General features: G+C 44.3%; 1 protein-coding gene and 1 pseudogene across 1 annotated transcript; both read right to left on the bottom strand.

The window, feature by feature from the left end:
* Positions 1-1,439: 1,439 nt before the first annotated feature.
* LOC136476796 (peroxidase 50-like) lies at positions 1,440-3,107 on the bottom strand. The gene is made up of 3 exons (XM_066474753.1): positions 2,607-3,107; positions 2,371-2,536; positions 1,440-2,258 (listed from the first exon to the last, which is right to left on the bottom strand). The coding sequence occupies exons 1-3, from the start codon at positions 3,036-3,038 to the stop codon at positions 1,855-1,857; spliced, it is 1,002 nt and encodes a 333-aa protein (XP_066330850.1). The 5' UTR covers positions 3,039-3,107; the 3' UTR covers positions 1,440-1,854.
* A 6,937-nt stretch (positions 3,108-10,044) lies between these two features.
* LOC136476787 (putative FBD-associated F-box protein At5g56440) lies at positions 10,045-12,415 on the bottom strand (annotated as a pseudogene).
* Between the last annotated feature and the right edge of the window lie 5,744 nt (positions 12,416-18,159).

The raw sequence follows: 18,159 nt of genomic DNA, 5'->3' as shown, positions 1-18,159 counted from the left end.
AGCACTTACTCGGTTCAATCTCTTTATGCGGTGATCAATTGTAGAGGGGTGGTACCTATGTTTGTTCATGCAATCTGGAAGTTGGTGATTCCACCTAGAGTTCACTTTTTTTGTGGCTGTTATCTCGCAATAGGCTGCTGACAAGGGAAAATCTAAAGAAAAGAAGAGATGTCAGTGACCCAACTTGCCTCTTTTGTTCTGAACAAGAATCTATTTCCCATTTATTTTTTGAGTGCATTGTTGCGGTGAATGTTTGGAGGATTATATCTGAGGTTTTGGGCGTAGATATTGGTAGTGATTATGTGTCTGTAGCTAAATTCTGGATTGCAAACAAAAAGCATGTGATCACTAACGTTGTTTCTTCTGCGGTGCTTTAGTCTCTATGGAAATTACGCAATGAACTTTGTTTTGAGGGTGTGGTATGGTTGGGTCTGAAGATGGTGCTGATTCAGATTACAAGAATGCTAAGGGGATGGTTGCCGCTGTACAAGAAGGAAGCCGGAGTGCAGCTGGAAGGCCTGATCGTCAAGCTGGAGGAGTTATCAAGGCGTCCGGCGCAGATCAAGTGGAAGGAGGGAATCACAACGGCATTATCATCACAGTTGGATCAATCGGATGCTCAGCCTTCAGTAGATGCTAGGATTGATTTCCTTACGGCTGAGCTTTGTAAGTAGCCATTGGGCTAGACCTGTTTTGTTTCTGGGCGTCGCGCGTGAGCGCTAAAACTCTGTCTGAACTCGATGTTTGGCTTTTTGAAATACAAAAGCAGGGAAACCTTTCATCTAAAAAAATACCTATGATGACGAAACACCATGGTGGACATCGAGTTTCGGAACAATAATTGCTCATAAGTTTGACAAAAAATTCAGGCCTCCAATAATTCCTCTGGGAGATAGAAGGTTCAGCACGGAGGTTACGGTGACCGCAAGTGGTTTCGGAGGAGGAATGTTTGAGACTCGGGAGCAATCGATCATGGTTCTGCGTTACCGGAGTGCTGCATGTATGGACAAAAAAGTATGGTAGCACGTACAGTATCTGTCCGCGGCAAGTTTCATGTTATTCAGGCCTTTTAGTTTTGGGTCCCACGTCGAGTGTTATATGGAGATGTCGCATGTTCAGATACTAATAAATAATAAATTACAGAATCCGTCGGTAAACCGCGAGATAAATTTATTAAGCCTAATTAACTCGGCATTAGCACATGTGTTACTGTAGCACTTTATTGTCAAATCATGGTCTAATTAGGCTTAAAAATTCGTCTCGTAAATTAGTCGTAATCTGTGCAATTAGTTATTTTTTAGTCTATATTTAATACTCTTTGCATGTGTTAAATATTCGATGGGATAAGGTGTAAAGTTTTGGGGTGGCAACTAAACAAGGGCTCAGTTGGTACACTGAAAACCGACACTGTGACTGACAGCATCGTGCCTGCAGCCTGTTCGTTTGGCTGTGGCTTGTCGTAAACGATCATAAATTTTCAGCTGGAATAGTATTTTTCTCTCACACAAATCAGCCAGCAGTACTTCTTCACGAACCAGCAACGAAGCCAACCGAACATGCTGCTGATATTCTGGAGAATCCAATACTTATTCTGGAGAATGTTTTATTCGTCACTTTGTACAATTAATTACGGAACATCTTATGTGCATTAATTATTACACAGACCTGACACCTTCAACAATCAACGCATGCAATGCAACGAATCAAACAGGACAGATGTATACGATTACAAACAAAACAAAACACCCAAATGAAACGAATCTTCCCTCTCTCTGGAACGAACATGCATGTCAACGCACACACAATTTCGTGCGCACGCACGCATGCAACGATGCAAATGCAATTTTTCTGTGATCAGTTGAAGACGTCGCACTGCTTGCGGATGTTGCCCCGCCTGCCGGACTTGACCCCGACGCGGCCGAGCCTGACGATTGCGTCGGCGAAGGCCTTGTAGAAGGCGTCGGTGCTGTTGGCCAGCGAGTCCACCATGGCGCGCGTCCGGTTGTCGGTGTAGAGCAGCTCGTCGGAGCCCAGCAGCCCGCCGCCGTCCTGGAGGTTCCGGTAGTACTGGTTGTCGAACTGCGCCGGCGAGGACTGGTCCAAGAGCACCAGGTTGTCGGCCCCGCCGTTGGGGCACTTGCTCTCCAGGAACCGCGCGTACTTGGGGTTCAGCGTCGGGTCCGTCGGCTGCCCCGGCTGGAAGCTGTACAGCCGATTCGCGAACTTGCTGCAGTGCGCCAGACCCACGCTGTGCGCCGCTGCTCGATCGATCACATTGGCACATAGTTCACGCATATATACGCGGTGAAGAAATGAACTGACAAAGCAGCTGAGAATTAATGCATGTGTGTATGTCTGATGGACACGGACCTGAGAGCGCGACGAGGTCGGACATGTTGAGCCCGTGTGCCTTGAAGACCGCCAGCAGCTGGTCCATGGTCTGGTTGGGCTCGGGCAGCTGGCCTGGCACGCTGCTGGCCGTGGAGTTCAGGCCGTCCAGCCTACCCAGCTCCACTTGGAAGAAAGGCCCGCCACTCTGCATGCACGTTAGGTTATACTAGTACCACGATGTATCGGGCCTGGAACTAACGTGCAGGCATATGTACCATGGAGATGGCGTCCCGAGTGGCGAGGGCGAGCACGTCGGCGCAGGACACCGTGCCCGGGCAGGCGGCCTCGACGGCGGCCTTGACGCTCCGCACGGTGTCGAAGCCTTCGGACGCGAGGGACTTGTTGTCGGAGGCGTCCTTCTCCGCCTGGTTGCCCGGCGTGGATTCGATCAGCACCGAGCCGTCGCAACCCTCGACGAAGCAGTCGTGGAAGAAGAGGCGGACGGTGGAGCCGACGGTGCGGATGGTGGCCTGCACCCTCTGCTGCACCACGCCGCGCACGATGGTCTCCACGTTGGAGCAGGTGCTCGCGTAGTAGTTCAGCTTCAGGTCGGCCGCGCCGGGCTGCGCGAGGGACGCGACGGCGAAGGCGACCACCAGGGCGGCCAGCGACGACGCTGTGCTGCTTGTCGACGACGGCCTAGCCATCTTGGTTGCCTTTATTTGCTCCTGTTCTAGCTATCTATCGTATGAACTAGGTGGTGCAAAACTGGTGCATATATATCATGGGGTGTCCGTGTGTCCGTGTGACCGTGTACACCCAAGGATCGATGTGACGTGAATTTGTGAAGCGATGAAGTGTCGATCGTGAAATACAAGACTGACGAACACTGGCACGAAACCGCGGATGGTTGACTTTTGTGACACGGCAGAGAGCTATGTCACGGTCCGTCGACATTGTCTGCTAGCTCGTGTGCTTTGCATTGTGCTCTCTTAAGGACTGATTCTTGATGTGTTCAAATGGATGCTGCTCGTGGAACATGGACTTCCTTGAATGAGACATGCATGATTGGAAATATATGCCGTGTGTGGTGCTTACTGCTTAGCTCATGCGAGGAATCTCGTGCGATAACATATTAGTTTCTTAGCTTTCTTTTTTTCCTTTGTGGAAAGGAACTGATTAGTTACTTTACCAGTAAGGAACGAAGTGTCAGTCTCTGGCTAAGTTGCTTCCAGAGCAAGTGCAAGAATGCCCACTGTTTCAAGTCAAAAGGGGATTTTCGTCTAACTGAACATGACACATGAGTGTTTGATCGAGTACTGAAACCTTATTCTGATTGATGTAGCATGATTAAAGGGGGATTTTTAGTTCCTCTTAGTCTCGGCTCGCGACGACTATACTTTTATTTTATTTTCCGTACCGTAGACTGGTTTTCAAACCACTGCTTGAACTTCATTAAAGTTCTCTGTCAATTTCAAATCCAATATTACCATAATATTTTGCCTGTTTTTTGTGCAAGTCTAACGGTTTGTCCTTTTCAACTATGCTAACTAGCACGATGTTGTTGTCTCATCAACGTTACCTGTTTAATCTACATTATTCTATTGAATTGAATCATTTGATCATTAGTGAGAAGCTTCCTTGCAAATTTCGTGAATTAATGTGTGTGCACATTAGACGGATGGATGCGGATACACGCTCCAGACATATACACTTCGTAGTTTATAAAAAATTTAAGGATGTTATTGGATTTACCTCAATCCACATGTGTGGGAGTGGATTGGGATGAAATTTAGTTCAAAGTTGTACTCCAATCTACCCCAACAAATGTGGATTGATATGAATCCAACTACATCCAAACAAGGCATAAAGCTATATTTACGGTTGATTAATGTGTGTGCATCATCTTTTGTCCGATCAAATAAATCACGCATCATTCCAAATTAGTGGTACTTCGACCTCCGCTCTTTCTACGCCAGGTTTATTGCACTGGATGGACCATAGACGGCTCCAAAGTGCCCTGAGGGAGAGCCATGTCTGTCTACTAATATCTTAACACTCCAACAGTCTGAGCGTGTGCTTCAGCTGTTCGACATCAATGGCACGGCACGCGTGAGCCATGAACGGCGTTGAAAAATGCATGAACGATCATCAGACTCAATCAAATCAATCACTCCCTGAAAAAATAAATCCGATCAAACAGACCGGCCAACAACTAGGCCTTTGTGAGAAAATTGCAAAATACCTCAGCGCGATTTTTATGAAATCATCGAAGTTTTCTGGGCTATTTGTTTAGGCAACTTGCCATGTGTCATCGTCTGTTCAACATCACTAGCTAGAGAACAGGTTTCAATTTTCGTAGGACTAGTTCTTGGCTTCGCTTTGAGAAACCGAGCAGAGTAAGCGGATTAGGAATGCATGAACCATGAAAACAAGGTTTGAATGGCATTTTATATGTTAGTCGAACCCCAAACGTGGTGGCCAAGGTAATCTAGCATGAATCCAAAGTCCAAATTAGCAATCTGGCCCGGTCTATCCAATAAGGCCCAAATACATGTTTGGCAAGCTAACTATATTTCCATCTTTTCCTAAAAAAAACTATATTTCCATCTGTAATAACTAATAAGTAATTGCCAGTGATATTCGCCAGGAACCATTTCCACTTTGCTTGATATGCAAAGTGTTTGACATGCACTCACACGGTTTTCCTGATTCACATATGAAGAAGTACAAGTTTTACCTTCACTTCTCTTAAGGGAAAGATCTCACCAGCTACCGCATACTTCATTAAAAAGATGAAGTAGTTTAAAATTTAGTACACCTTATCTTACAATTTCCTCCATCCTAAAATATAAGATATTAAAACATTAAAAAAATTGTCTTAATATAATGCATTCTGGGTGAATTAACTCCCTCACAACACCAATCCCATGCATACCTTTTTATTAGTGTTCACCATTGTGCTCAAAATATGGTACATAAGGTCTCGCACTCTCGCTATAATTAAAATAGGGTTAATCTATTTTAAAATTTCTAAAATATTTTAGAACAGTGGGAATATTACTATAATGTTAATTTGAGGCTCCAACTAAGTTTCTGCATTAATTCTCACAAGACACCTTATATAGAAAAAAAATGCTAAAATGCTTGTCCGATCAAATAAATCACACATCATTCCAAATTAGTGGTACTTCGACCTCCGCTCTTTCTACGTCAGGTTTATTGCACCGGATGAACCATAGACGGCTCCAAAGTGCCCTGAGGGAGAGCCAGGTCTGTCTGCTAATATCTTAACACTCCAACAGTCTGAGCGTGTGCTTCAGCTGTTCGACATCGATGGCACGGCACGCGTGAGCCATGAACAGCGTTGAAAAATGCATGAACGATCATCTGACTCAATCAAATCAATCACTCCCTGAAAAAATAAATCCGATCAAACAAGCCGGCTGATAACTAGAGCCTATTCGTTTCGGCTAAATTGGCTTATAAGCCATGGCTGAAAGTACTGTTGGCTGGTTTGGTGTGAGAGAAAAATATTGTTCAAAGCCGTGGATTATAAGTCAGATACGGGCGAATAAGCCGAAACGAACAGGCTGTAGGCCTTTGTGAGAAAATTGCAAAATACCTCAGCGCGATTTTTATGAAATCATCGAAGTTTTCTGGGCTATTTGTTTAGGCAACTTGCCATGTGTCATCGTCTGTTCAACATCACTGGCTAGAGAACAGGTTTCAATTTTCGTAGGACTAGTTCTTGGCTTCGCTTTGAGAAACCGAGCAGAGTAAGCGGGTTAGGAATGCATGGAACCATGAAAACAAGGTTTGAATGGCATTTTATATGTTAGTCGAACCCCAAACGTGGTGCCCAAGGTAATCTAGCATGAATCCAAAGTCCAAATTAGCAATCTGGCCCGGTCTAGCCAATAAGGCCCAAATACATGTTTGGCAAGCTAACTATATTTCCATCTTTTCCTAAAAAAAACTATATTTCCATCTGTAATAACTAATAAGTAATTGCCAGTGATATTCGCCAGGAACCATTTCCACTTTGCTTGATATGCAAAGTGTTTGACATGCACACACACGGTTTTCCTGATTCACATATGAAGAAGTACAAGTTTTACCTTCACTTCTCTTAAGGGAAAGATCTCACCAGCTACCGCATACTTCATTAAAAAGATGAAGTAGTTTAAAATTTAGTACACCTTATCTTACAATTTCCTCCATCCTAAAATATAAGATATTAAAACATTAAAAAAATTGTCTTAATATAATGCATTCTGGGTGAATTAACTCCCTCACAACACCAATCCCATGCATACCTTTTTATTAGTGTTCACCATTGTGCTCAAAATATGGTACATAAGGTCTCGCACTCTCGCTATAATTAAAATAGGGTTAATCTATTTTAAAATTTCTAAAATATTTTAGAACAGTGGGAATATTACTATAATGTTAATTTGAGGCTCCAACTAAGTTTCTGCATTAATTCTCACAAGACACCTTATATAGAAAAAAAATGCTAAAATGCTTGTCCGATCAAATAAATCACACATCATTCCAAATTAGTGGTACTTCGACCTCCGCTCTTTCTACGTCAGGTTTATTGCACCGGATGAACCATAGACGGCTCCAAAGTGCCCTGAGGGAGAGCCAGGTCTGTCTGCTAATATCTTAACACTCCAACAGTCTGAGCGTGTGCTTCAGCTGTTCGACATCGATGGCACGGCACGCGTGAGCCATGAACAGCGTTGAAAAATGCATGAACGATCATCTGACTCAATCAAATCAATCACTCCCTGAAAAAATAAATCCGATCAAACAAGCCGGCTGATAACTAGAGCCTATTCGTTTCGGCTGAATTGGCTTATAAGCCATGGCTGAAAGTACTGTTGGCTGGTTTGGTGTGAGAGAAAAATATTGTTCAAAGCCGTGGATTATAAGTCAGATACGGGCGAATAAGCCGAAACGAACAGGCTGTAGGCCTTTGTGAGAAAATTGCAAAATACCTCAGCGCGATTTTTATGAAATCATCGAAGTTTTCTGGGCTATTTGTTTAGGCAACTTGCCATGTGTCATCGTCTGTTCAACATCACTGGCTAGAGAACAGGTTTCAATTTTCGTAGGACTAGTTCTTGGCTTCGCTTTGAGAAACCGAGCAGAGTAAGCGGGTTAGGAATGCATGGAACCATGAAAACAAGGTTTGAATGGCATTTTATATGTTAGTCGAACCCCAAACGTGGTGCCCAAGGTAATCTAGCATGAATCCAAAGTCCAAATTAGCAATCTGGCCCGGTCTAGCCAATAAGGCCCAAATACATGTTTGGCAAGCTAACTATATTTCCATCTTTTCCTAAAAAAAACTATATTTCCATCTGTAATAACTAATAAGTAATTGCCAGTGATATTCGCCAGGAACCATTTCCACTTTGCTTGATATGCAAAGTGTTTGACATGCACACACACGGTTTTCCTGATTCACATATGAAGAAGTACAAGTTTTACCTTCACTTCTCTTAAGGGAAAGATCTCACCAGCTACCGCATACTTCATTAAAAAGATGAAGTAGTTTAAAATTTAGTACACCTTATCTTACAATTTCCTCCATCCTAAAATATAAGATATTAAAACATTAAAAAATTGTCTTAATATAATGCATTCTGGGTGAATTAACTCCCTCACAACACCAATCCCATGCATACCTTTTTATTAGTGTTCACCATTGTGCTCAAAATATGGTACATAAGGTCTCGCACTCTCGCTATAATTAAAATAGGGTTAATCTATTTTAAAATTTCTAAAATATTTTAGAACAGTGGGAATATTACTATAATGTTAATTTGAGGCTCCAACTAAGTTTCTGCATTAATTCTCACAAGACACCTTATATAGAAAAAAAATGCTAAAATGCTTGTCCGATCAAATAAATCACACATCATTCCAAATTAGTGGTACTTCGACCTCCGCTCTTTCTACGTCAGGTTTATTGCACCGGATGAACCATAGACGGCTCCAAAGTGCCCTGAGGGAGAGCCAGGTCTGTCTGCTAATATCTTAACACTCCAACAGTCTGAGCGTGTGCTTCAGCTGTTCGACATCGATGGCACGGCACGCGTGAGCCATGAACAGCGTTGAAAAATGCATGAACGATCATCTGACTCAATCAAATCAATCACTCCCTGAAAAAATAAATCCGATCAAACAAGCCGGCTGATAACTAGAGCCTATTCGTTTCGGCTGAATTGGCTTATAAGCCATGGCTGAAAGTACTGTTGGCTGGTTTGGTATGAGAGAAAAATATTGTTCAAAGCCGTGGATTATAAGTCAGATACGGGCGAATAAGCCGAAACGAACAGGTTGTAGGCCTTTGTGAGAAAATTGCAAAATACCTCAGCGCGATTTTTATGAAATCATCGAAGTTTTCTGGGCTATTTGTTTAGGCAACTTGCCATGTGTCATCGTCTGTTCAACATCACTGGCTAGAGAACAGGTTTCAATTTTCGTAGGACTAGTTCTTGGCTTCGCTTTGAGAAACCGAGCAGAGTAAGCGGGTTAGGAATGCATGGAACCATGAAAACAAGGTTTGAATGGCATTTTATATGTTAGTCGAACCCCAAACGTGGTGCCCAAGGTAATCTAGCATGAATCCAAAGTCCAAATTAGCAATCTGGCCCGGTCTAGCCAATAAGGCCCAAATACATGTTTGGCAAGCTAACTATATTTCCATCTGTAATAAGTAATTGCCAGTGATATTCGCCAAGAACCATTTCCACTTTGCTTGATATGCAAAGTGTTTGACATGCACACACACGGTTTTACTGATTCACACATGAAGAAGTACAAGTTTTACCTTCACTTCTCTTAAGGGAAAGATCTCACCAGCATACTTCATTAAAAAAATGAAGTAGTTTAAAATTTAGTACACCTTATCTTACTATTTCCTCCATCCTAAAATATAAGATATTAAAACATTAAAAAAATTGTCTTAATATAATGCATTCTAGGTGAATTAAGTGCCTGTTTGGCAGGGTCGGCTCTGGCTCCTCTGAAAATGGCTCCGGCTCTGGCTCCTCTGGAGGAGCTAAAGCCGTTCTGGAAAACGTTTAACAAAACGGCTCCTTCGCACTAGACGACGTGAACCCACAGCAAGGAGCCGCGCGAAGCTCATTTTTTAGGCTTCTTCTGCGCAGGCAAAAAATGGCTCCGGTTCTTGACCGGCTCCCCATGCGGAGCCCTTTCCAAAACAGACGTTTGGCACAGCTCCTGCAGGAGCCGGAGCCCAAGCCCCTGCAGGAGCCCTGCCAAAGAGGCTCTAACTCCCTCACAACACCAATCCCATGCATACCTTTTTATTAGTGTTCACCAATGTGCTCAAAATATGGTACATAAGGTCTCGCACTCTCGCTATAATTAAAATAGGGTTAATCTATTTTAAAATTTCTAAAATATTCTAGAACAGTGGGAATATTACTGTAATGTTAATTTGAGGCTCCAACTAAGTTTCTGCATTAATTCTCACAAGCCACCTTATATAGAAAAAAAATGCTAAAATGCTCACAAGCTGCGTCCAAATCCATATCATCATTATCATTTCTCACCCTCCTCAATCTTGTCCATACTCATTATTTTGAGTTGAACTAGTAGTTTCTATTACTATTTTACACATATAGGATAATACACACAGAACAGAAAAGAAATCAAGATAGTCAACTTTTCTTCAGGAACATCATGTTTTACAAGACAGGACAAAGGTAACATAATTAAACAAAAGACAAAAAATGAGAAGAGAGAGAACTTAGGGAGCAGCACAAAATGCCTAAATCATACAACCAGGTGATCTATACCACAAAATATCATGCCCACTTGTCCACAATACATATATTGTGGCTTTCCTGTTCCACATTTCATACAATAATGATGGAAACGGAACATATAGATAAAGAGCCGAAAACACCTTCAGTTATGTTATGTCCACTTGGCAAGTTCTTACTATTTATCTAGATTATGGTATTCTTCAACTGAGAAAACTAAAAGTTGGCAAAAATCTCAGCATGCACTGGCTGGATTCCAGCAGAATCACATTTGCTCAGAATTATCTGAACATTGGGTGAAGCTCTTTTGAAAGGCAGTTGTTTTGTCTCTCCAAAAGAGGATAGATCCACAGGATCATTTCCAACCGTGTCCATGAGATTCCCCTCAGGAGCAACCAATAGCAGTTTATTTAGACCAGTGGCCTTCCTCAACAAAAAGCTTACTAGACACAACTCAAAGTAGTGGCCCTTGAATTTCATCATCCTTACAAACATAAGGTTACCTAAGTCATACTCTGGTGCGTCTTCCTCAAAATACTCTTCCTCCGGCACATCTTCTCCGAGAATATCTTCCTCATACACATCCTCATAGAAGGGTCTTTCCTTCAGCATATATTCTTGTACCAGTTTTTCCTGCAATAACTCATCCTCCGTCACATCTTCCTCCGAAAGCTCTTCCTCTGGTTCATCACTCTCTGTATCTTCTTCCTCCGAAACCTCTTCGTCCGGTTCATCATCCTCTGTAACATCTTCCTCAGAATGCCTTTCCTCTGAATCATCATCCTCTGCCACCTCCAAGGAATTCCCTACAAATGTATCACCACTGCTTGATGGGAGCTGCAGGTAGATGTAGTGTTAGCATTGGACACCTAAATAATTTGACACTGACCTGCACAAAGAGCCTCTCCAGCTTTGGACACTGGCAGGTCTGGAGGAACATATATAGATATGAGCGAGATTGGAGCTTTTCATTTCAAACATCAGCAGCTGCAGCTCTTTTAAGCTCGGCAATTTCCTCAGCCTGGTCAAACAAGTAGCTGATCCGAAACGAGCCAACGCATAAATCCTCTGCAAGAATAGTTTACAAAGTTCTTTAGCAGACTAGAATAAACTAGATGAAATGAAAAACAATCTAGATGAACAGCATATAAGAACAAAACAAACTAGAGGCATCACAGTGGACCAACCCGGAGGGCAATGCTGCAGATGGTGAGGACCGTGAGGTTGGCGAGGTTGGGAAGCGCTTGGATCCAGTGCTTGAGAGGATAGCTTATGCATGGCCCCCGTAGGCAGATGTAAAGGTCGTCAAGCTGCGCGGTGGCCGCGATCTCGTAGATGGGGAGAAGGGCACTGCTGAGGCGGAAGGAGCGGAGGCCGGAGGCCAAGCCGGCGTAGAGGTGGGTGACGCGGTTGCACTCGGCGACGGTGAGGCTCCTGAGGCGCCCCTGCGGCGACGTGGCGTAGATTTCATCCGAGGTATCGAGGAACTCGCAGTCGCGCAGGTCGAGGGTGCGGAGGCGAGGGCACGCTGGGAGAAGGTGGTTGATGTCCACCGAGCGGGCGGAGTGGATCTGGATGACCTCGAGGGTGGCGTAGGCGTCGGAGCGGAGGGAGTAGCCGAAGGTGACGTTGCCGACGCGGAGGAGGGAGAGGCGCGCGAGGCGGGGGCAGGCCGGCGGGAAGCGGAGCATGGAGACCGTGCTCATGAAGTGGTCGGCGATGTCGAGGTGGAGGTCCTTGGCATCGCAGGCGGCGGCGTAGTCGAGGCAGCGGCGGATGTCCTCGTCGCCGAAGTAGCGGTGGGGGAGGCGGCGGCGGCGGTACTCGCCGAAGTGGAAGGTCAGGGAGAAGCGGTCGAGGCGGCGGCGCCCGCGGCGGTGGAGCGAGCCGAGGAGCCGATCCGGGTCGTCGACCCCGGAGCGGAGGTGGAGGTCGAGCGAGGACGGCGCGGGCCAGCGGCGCGCGCCACCGCGTGGAGAGCGCGCCCGTGCGGATGCCGGACTTGAGCGGGAGCAGGGACAGGATGCGCAGCTGCAGGTCCTCCGGCAGCGCCAGGATGGGGTCCCCCTCCTCGGCCGCCGCCGCCGCGGCTTCCTCAGTGACCCGCCGCTTCTTCGCGGCCGACGCGTCGAGCTGCGGCGCCATCACGGAGCTACTCGCCGACCTACCCCGCCGTCGCCTGCTCGGCTCTCGTCCGCTCGTCTCTCGCCGCCCTCTCGCCGTACGCTGCTCGTCTCTCTCAGCCGGATTCTCCCGCGCCGCCGCTCACCGCCGCCCCCCCCCCCCCCCCCCCCCCCCCCCCCCCCCCTCCTCGCTCACGAAACCGCCATGCTTCTGCAACGGGCTGGACCCACCGAGAGGTTCTCCTGGCCCATCGTAGGCCCAACGTAGAGTTAAAGGTATTCTTTTTTTTTTCTTTTGCCAATTTCTTTTAGTGCTTCAATTTTTCATGGCACTGACAAATCCTCCTGCACCGGCCAGTTTCTGTATACATCACCAGAATGTCAAATTTCAAACGGAATTTCTATCCATCATCCGAGTGATTGTTATTTATGTTTTCATTCACCCTTGCTGATACGCGCTCCAGACATGTACACTCCGTGGTTTACAAAATTTCAAAGCCATCTCTCGGGGTTGAATCATGCAATTTCTTTTCAGCCAGTTCGTTGGTTGGTTTCTAGACTGATAACTTTGGCTGGTGTTGGTTTGTTTTGAGAGAAAAATATTATACCATAGCTGATAAGTCCTGACTGAAACCAACAAGCGAACAGATTTTTTATCTGAGCAAATAAATAAATCACACATGATTCCAAGTTACTGAACAGGCTGTTTGTCCGAGCAAATAAATAAATCACACATGATTCCAAGTTACTGAACAGGCTGTTTGTCCGAGCAAATAAATAAATCACATATGATTCCAAGTTACTAGTACCTAGGCCCTTGTTTTTTTTCTTACGAGTCAGGTTTTGTCGGGTTCATAAACCCGGGGTCTCTCATAGGCCTACTTCTCAGCGAAAGCTCGAACCAGCAGACAATATTGCGAATGACGCGTAACTCCTGGGTTGATCTAAAAACCTAACGACAAGCCAAAAGGATGGTCCAATCTCCGACCGGAAGGCCTGGCTAAGAGAGGAACGACGCTCGCTTCCGACTCCGGCCCGCTTCTCCGGCCGGAAGGCCTGGCCAAGGAGAGGATAAACGCCCGCTTCCGACTCTGGTCCGCCTCTCCGACCGAAAGGCCTTGCTAAAGAGGAAGGGCGCTCGCTTCCGACTCCGGCCCGCCTCTCCGATCGGAAGGTCTGGCCAAAGAGAAATGGCGCTCGCTTTCGACCCCGGTCCGCCTCTTCGACCGGAAGGCCTAGCCAAGGAAAGGACAATGCTCGCTTCCGACTCTGGCCCGCCTCTCCGACCGAAAGGCCTGGCCAACACCGCTTTCGACTCCGACCCGCGTCTCCGACCGGGGATGCACCGAACCTCTGCTTACAGCTCTTCTCTGTCTGGCGCAGTCGGAGCCGACTGGGATCAACCGACCAGAGACGTCCGCTCGGTAAGGACCTAGGAAACGGGCGGAGCAAATAAGACAGGACGCTCAAGTCAAACGCAATACCAAGGACCGTACCCTGTACACCTGCAGGACAGTACCGACAGGGCATGTCAGAAGGGTGCCCTGCCACCTTCCAGGCATGTCAGAACCCAAGCAGTGTTGTGGCCGCCGACGTCTGCCCTACAGTGTTGTGGGCGCCATCAATTTCCATATTAGGCGAACACGATAAAACCCCCCACATGCCTCTGGGCATCAACAGTGTTGTGGGCGCCTACAATCAACTTGTACCCGACAGCGTGGACAACAAGACTTAGTAGTATATGTACACTCTCTCACTTGTAAGGTCATCTCCTTCATCTATAAAAAAGGATGCGCTCTCTCACCACTCCAACGACTCTCGAACGATTCAAACTACCAACGATCGATTCATCCTCTGTTAGCTTTAAACACTCTAACGCTACACAGAGGACACGCTCGAATACTTAGCGCACGCATGAGCTTTCGTCACTCTCGGTCCTTCGGTTTAGAGTCCGACCGGACCTCTTGCACCTCCATCTTACTCCCTCTCGTTTATAACCCCACAACAAACTTCGAGTATCTGGGCTTAGAAATAAAGTCACCGACCGACTCAAACTGGACGTAGGGTATGTTACCTGAACCAGTATAAACCCTGTGTCATTGAGTGCTAGGCCATATCCGATCACAACGTACGACAAAACTATAAATATTTACGTATTGGTCATTTTCTGCACCGCTAGGTTTATTGCACTGGACAAACCATAGACGTTTCCAAAGTGCCCTGATAGAGAGCTAACACCCTGTTCGCTCAGCCAATGAATATTATTTTTCTCTCACAACAAATCAGCCAACAATACTTAACTACGACAACAATGTTTATTGCACTGGACGAACCATAGACGTTTCCAAAGTACCCTGATAGAGAGCTAATGTCCTATTCGCTCAGCCAATGAATATTATTTTTCTCTCACAACAAATCAGCCATCAATACTTGACTACGACAACAATACTTAACTACGAGGGCTGCTAATATCTTAACTGCTAATATCTTAACTAGAGATACCACCTGACATAAACCCACAGGGTTTTGTCATCCCAAACCCATACCCGTTACTTCCCTCCGTTTTCGTTTACTTGTCACCAACCTTTTACTGTAGCAAATTTGACCATCTGTTTTTTTCTGCAAAAGATTTCTAGATACATCAAGTTTTCACATATATGATTCTTTATTGAACATACTTCATCAGTGTTATATACATTGAAGTATCTAAAATTTTTTAGAAGAAAAAAACAAACGGTCAAATTTGTTACAGTAAAAGGTTGGTGACAAGTAAACGAAAACGGAGGTAAGTAAAAAAAACTATGACCCATTACCCAAATCTATGCTAGCTTTTGTCTTCTTATATAAGAGTCTATCATTTGCCCTCTTATTTGTACTGGCGAGGTGGGACTATTGCTTCTCCCTGAATGAGCACAGCTAGCACTAGCAGGCAGGCAACGTCGCTGTTTCTGTAGCGAACAAGTGCCATGCCGCTATGCAAATTGGGCCGGCCCAAATTAGGTAGCTGTCTTGCTATTTCTAGTGTCAATATGTCATGCACTTGAATATGAGCGTCAGTTCTTTTTTCAAAAATCCTACTGGTGTAGTGTCGTTCTATACTTACATGGATATAATAATGTCCTACGGCAAAAGCTTCTCTTAATTTCAACTTACACATCGAGCACCAGTCATCACCATACGACTAAAGCACTCAATTATATTATACTATAATATAAGATATGATAAAAACCCATGGATTTACGGGTGTGGGTACTACAGACACAGACCTAGACCCATGCCCATAAGCCTGTTGGGTCTGGCTTTTTGCCCATTAACAAATCCATGGGTAGAAAAGTTGACTCATACCCTTACCCTATAATAAGGTAAAAACCTAGCGGGTTTCGGGTACCCATTGCTTGTACTCCAACAGTTTGAGCTTATGCTTCTAGGATGCCTAATTGGACGCTTCAACTTCTTTATTTATGCCCTAAAGTTTGATGACTACACCGTAACATTGACATTGCTCCAGAAAAACCTTAATGTGTTATAACGCATGGTATGATGTTGCCGCAACCCACATTTCGAAAGAAAATTTCTCCAAACTCCAATGAATTTTGAACTCAGACGCAATTTATAGAGGAAGAAACAAAATGATAACTTCAACTAGGGGGTGAACCGATTCAGTTTAAATAGCCTGAGAGGCTAGATGAGATTTCCAATAGGGCTGCTAATTTTGAATCCAACTATGCTCTCTTTTAAAACATCTGACCAACAGAGACATGCCACTAAAATTTAATGACTGAACACCTTTTTTTTTGAAACGGACATGACTGAACACTCAATTCTCAAGCTATATCAGTTTTAACTTATAGTCTCAAGTTTGACGATCACATCCAAAAAATTGCAGCACAGTTAAGTATTACTAGCCATAAACTGAGCCTATTCCTCATTTTACCTTTCACATCAAAACAAGAATTTGAATTTAATACCCGCTGTTGACATCGATGGCACGCCACGCGTGAGCCATGAACGGCGTTGTAAAATGCATGAACAATCATCTGACTCAATCAAATCAAGCACACCCTGAGAAAATAAATCGAATCAAGCAAGCCGGTTGACAACTAGGCCTTTGTGAGAAAATTGCAAAATACCTCAGCGCGATTTTATATGAAATATATCATCGAACTTTTCTGGGCTATTTGTTTAGGCACCTTATGTGTCATCGTCTGTTCAACATCCTTAGCGAGCAGGTTTCTCAGTTTCTATTTTTGGCTTCGCTTTGAGAAACCGAGCAGAGTAAGCAGAGTAGGAATGCATGGAACCATGAAAACAAGGTTTGGATGGAATTTATATGTTTTTTATAGGGAATTTATATGTTGTTGGTAATATAAAGCGTTAAAAATTGTAAATCGAAACCTAAACGTGGTGGTCAAGGTAAACCAGCATGAATCTAAGGTCCAAATTAGTAATCTAGCCGGGTCTAGCCAATGAGACCCAATTACATGTTTGGCAAGCTAACTATATATTTCCATTTGTAATTGCCAGTGATATTCGCCAATAACCATTTCCACTTTGCTTCATACGCAAAGTGTTTGACATGCACACGCACGGTTTACTGATTCACATATGAAGAAGTACAAGTTTTACCTTCACTTCTCTCAAGGGAAACAGCTCACCAGCTTCCACATTCTTCATTAGAAAATGTAGCTTAAAATTTAGTACATCTTACCTTACGCTGTTCCCTCTCTCAAAAAATTTAAGGCATTGAAACATTCGAGAAATATCCTAATATAATACATTCTAGGTAAATTAACTTCTGCAAAGCACCAATCACCTGTGTACCGGTCATTAGCTCAAAATATAGTAACCGCGAGCTCTTTGTATAATTAAGGGAGGCCTAAGTACTTACATACGTCATTTGTTTTACTTCATAATTAATCTTAAAGTTTCGAGAATGCCTTATATTTCAGGATAGAGAGTACTAGTTTAAGGCTCCAACTAAGTCTTTGCATTAATTCTCACGAACTGCGTTAGAAGAAAAAAATCCTAAAAATACTCAAAAGTCACGTCCAATCCTATATCATCATTATCCATGTTTCACCCTCCCCGACCTTAACCATACCCATTAGACGATAATCATCAGGTCTTGTTTTATGCCCATGTATTTACCTCAATACATATGTGTTGAAGTGCATTGGAGTGAAAATTAAACTAAATTCTAGTTCAACACATATAGATTGAGGTGAACACATGTACATTCAATAAACAAAGCTTCAACCAATCTTATTCATACCCATTGCTTTGAGTTGAACTACCAGTTTCTATTACTATTGTACACATATATGTGTTATACATACATGTGGGCTCCATGTCAAAGTTGGACCCCTAGAATGAAAACCTCGCATTTGTAACTTAAAGTTTTAGTGAAATTAACTGAAACTTGCTAAAAATTTTAAACCCTACATTCACACCTTAAATTTTAAAACTCGCATTAATTTTTTTTCTCAACCATGTCCTTGGACACGTATTTCATTAAGAAGAAATAAAAGTTTTAGTACAAGTTGAGCCTAGGTAATCCAAGGATTACAACAAGACACAAAAAAAAGCAAGAAAAGGCAAGGAGGGGAGCCCTCGGCCACAACACCCAATAGCAGACTAAACCTAAGAAAAACAAATACATCAGCGCAACATTTCCTACAGAGAAGCCAACCCGTGGTGGCAAAGTATCCACTTAAGGAGACGACATGGTCATCCACAATACCAGTAGCAAAAGTATCCATGGGAGGGGATTGGAGCCCCACACAACCCGTGGCGGCAAAGCATCCGCCATAGGGACACGATCTTGGTGGCAAAGTATCCGCCGAGACCAAAGCGATGTTGGTAGCAAAGTATCTGCAAGGAAGAGAGACCAATGATAG

Source organism: Miscanthus floridulus, chromosome 1 (genome assembly GCF_019320115.1).
Source record: "Miscanthus floridulus cultivar M001 chromosome 1, ASM1932011v1, whole genome shotgun sequence".
Classification (NCBI taxonomy): domain Eukaryota; kingdom Viridiplantae; phylum Streptophyta; class Magnoliopsida; order Poales; family Poaceae; genus Miscanthus; species Miscanthus floridulus.
The sequence above is the reverse complement of the archived record's forward strand: the minus strand, read 5'-3'. Positions and strand labels throughout refer to the sequence as shown.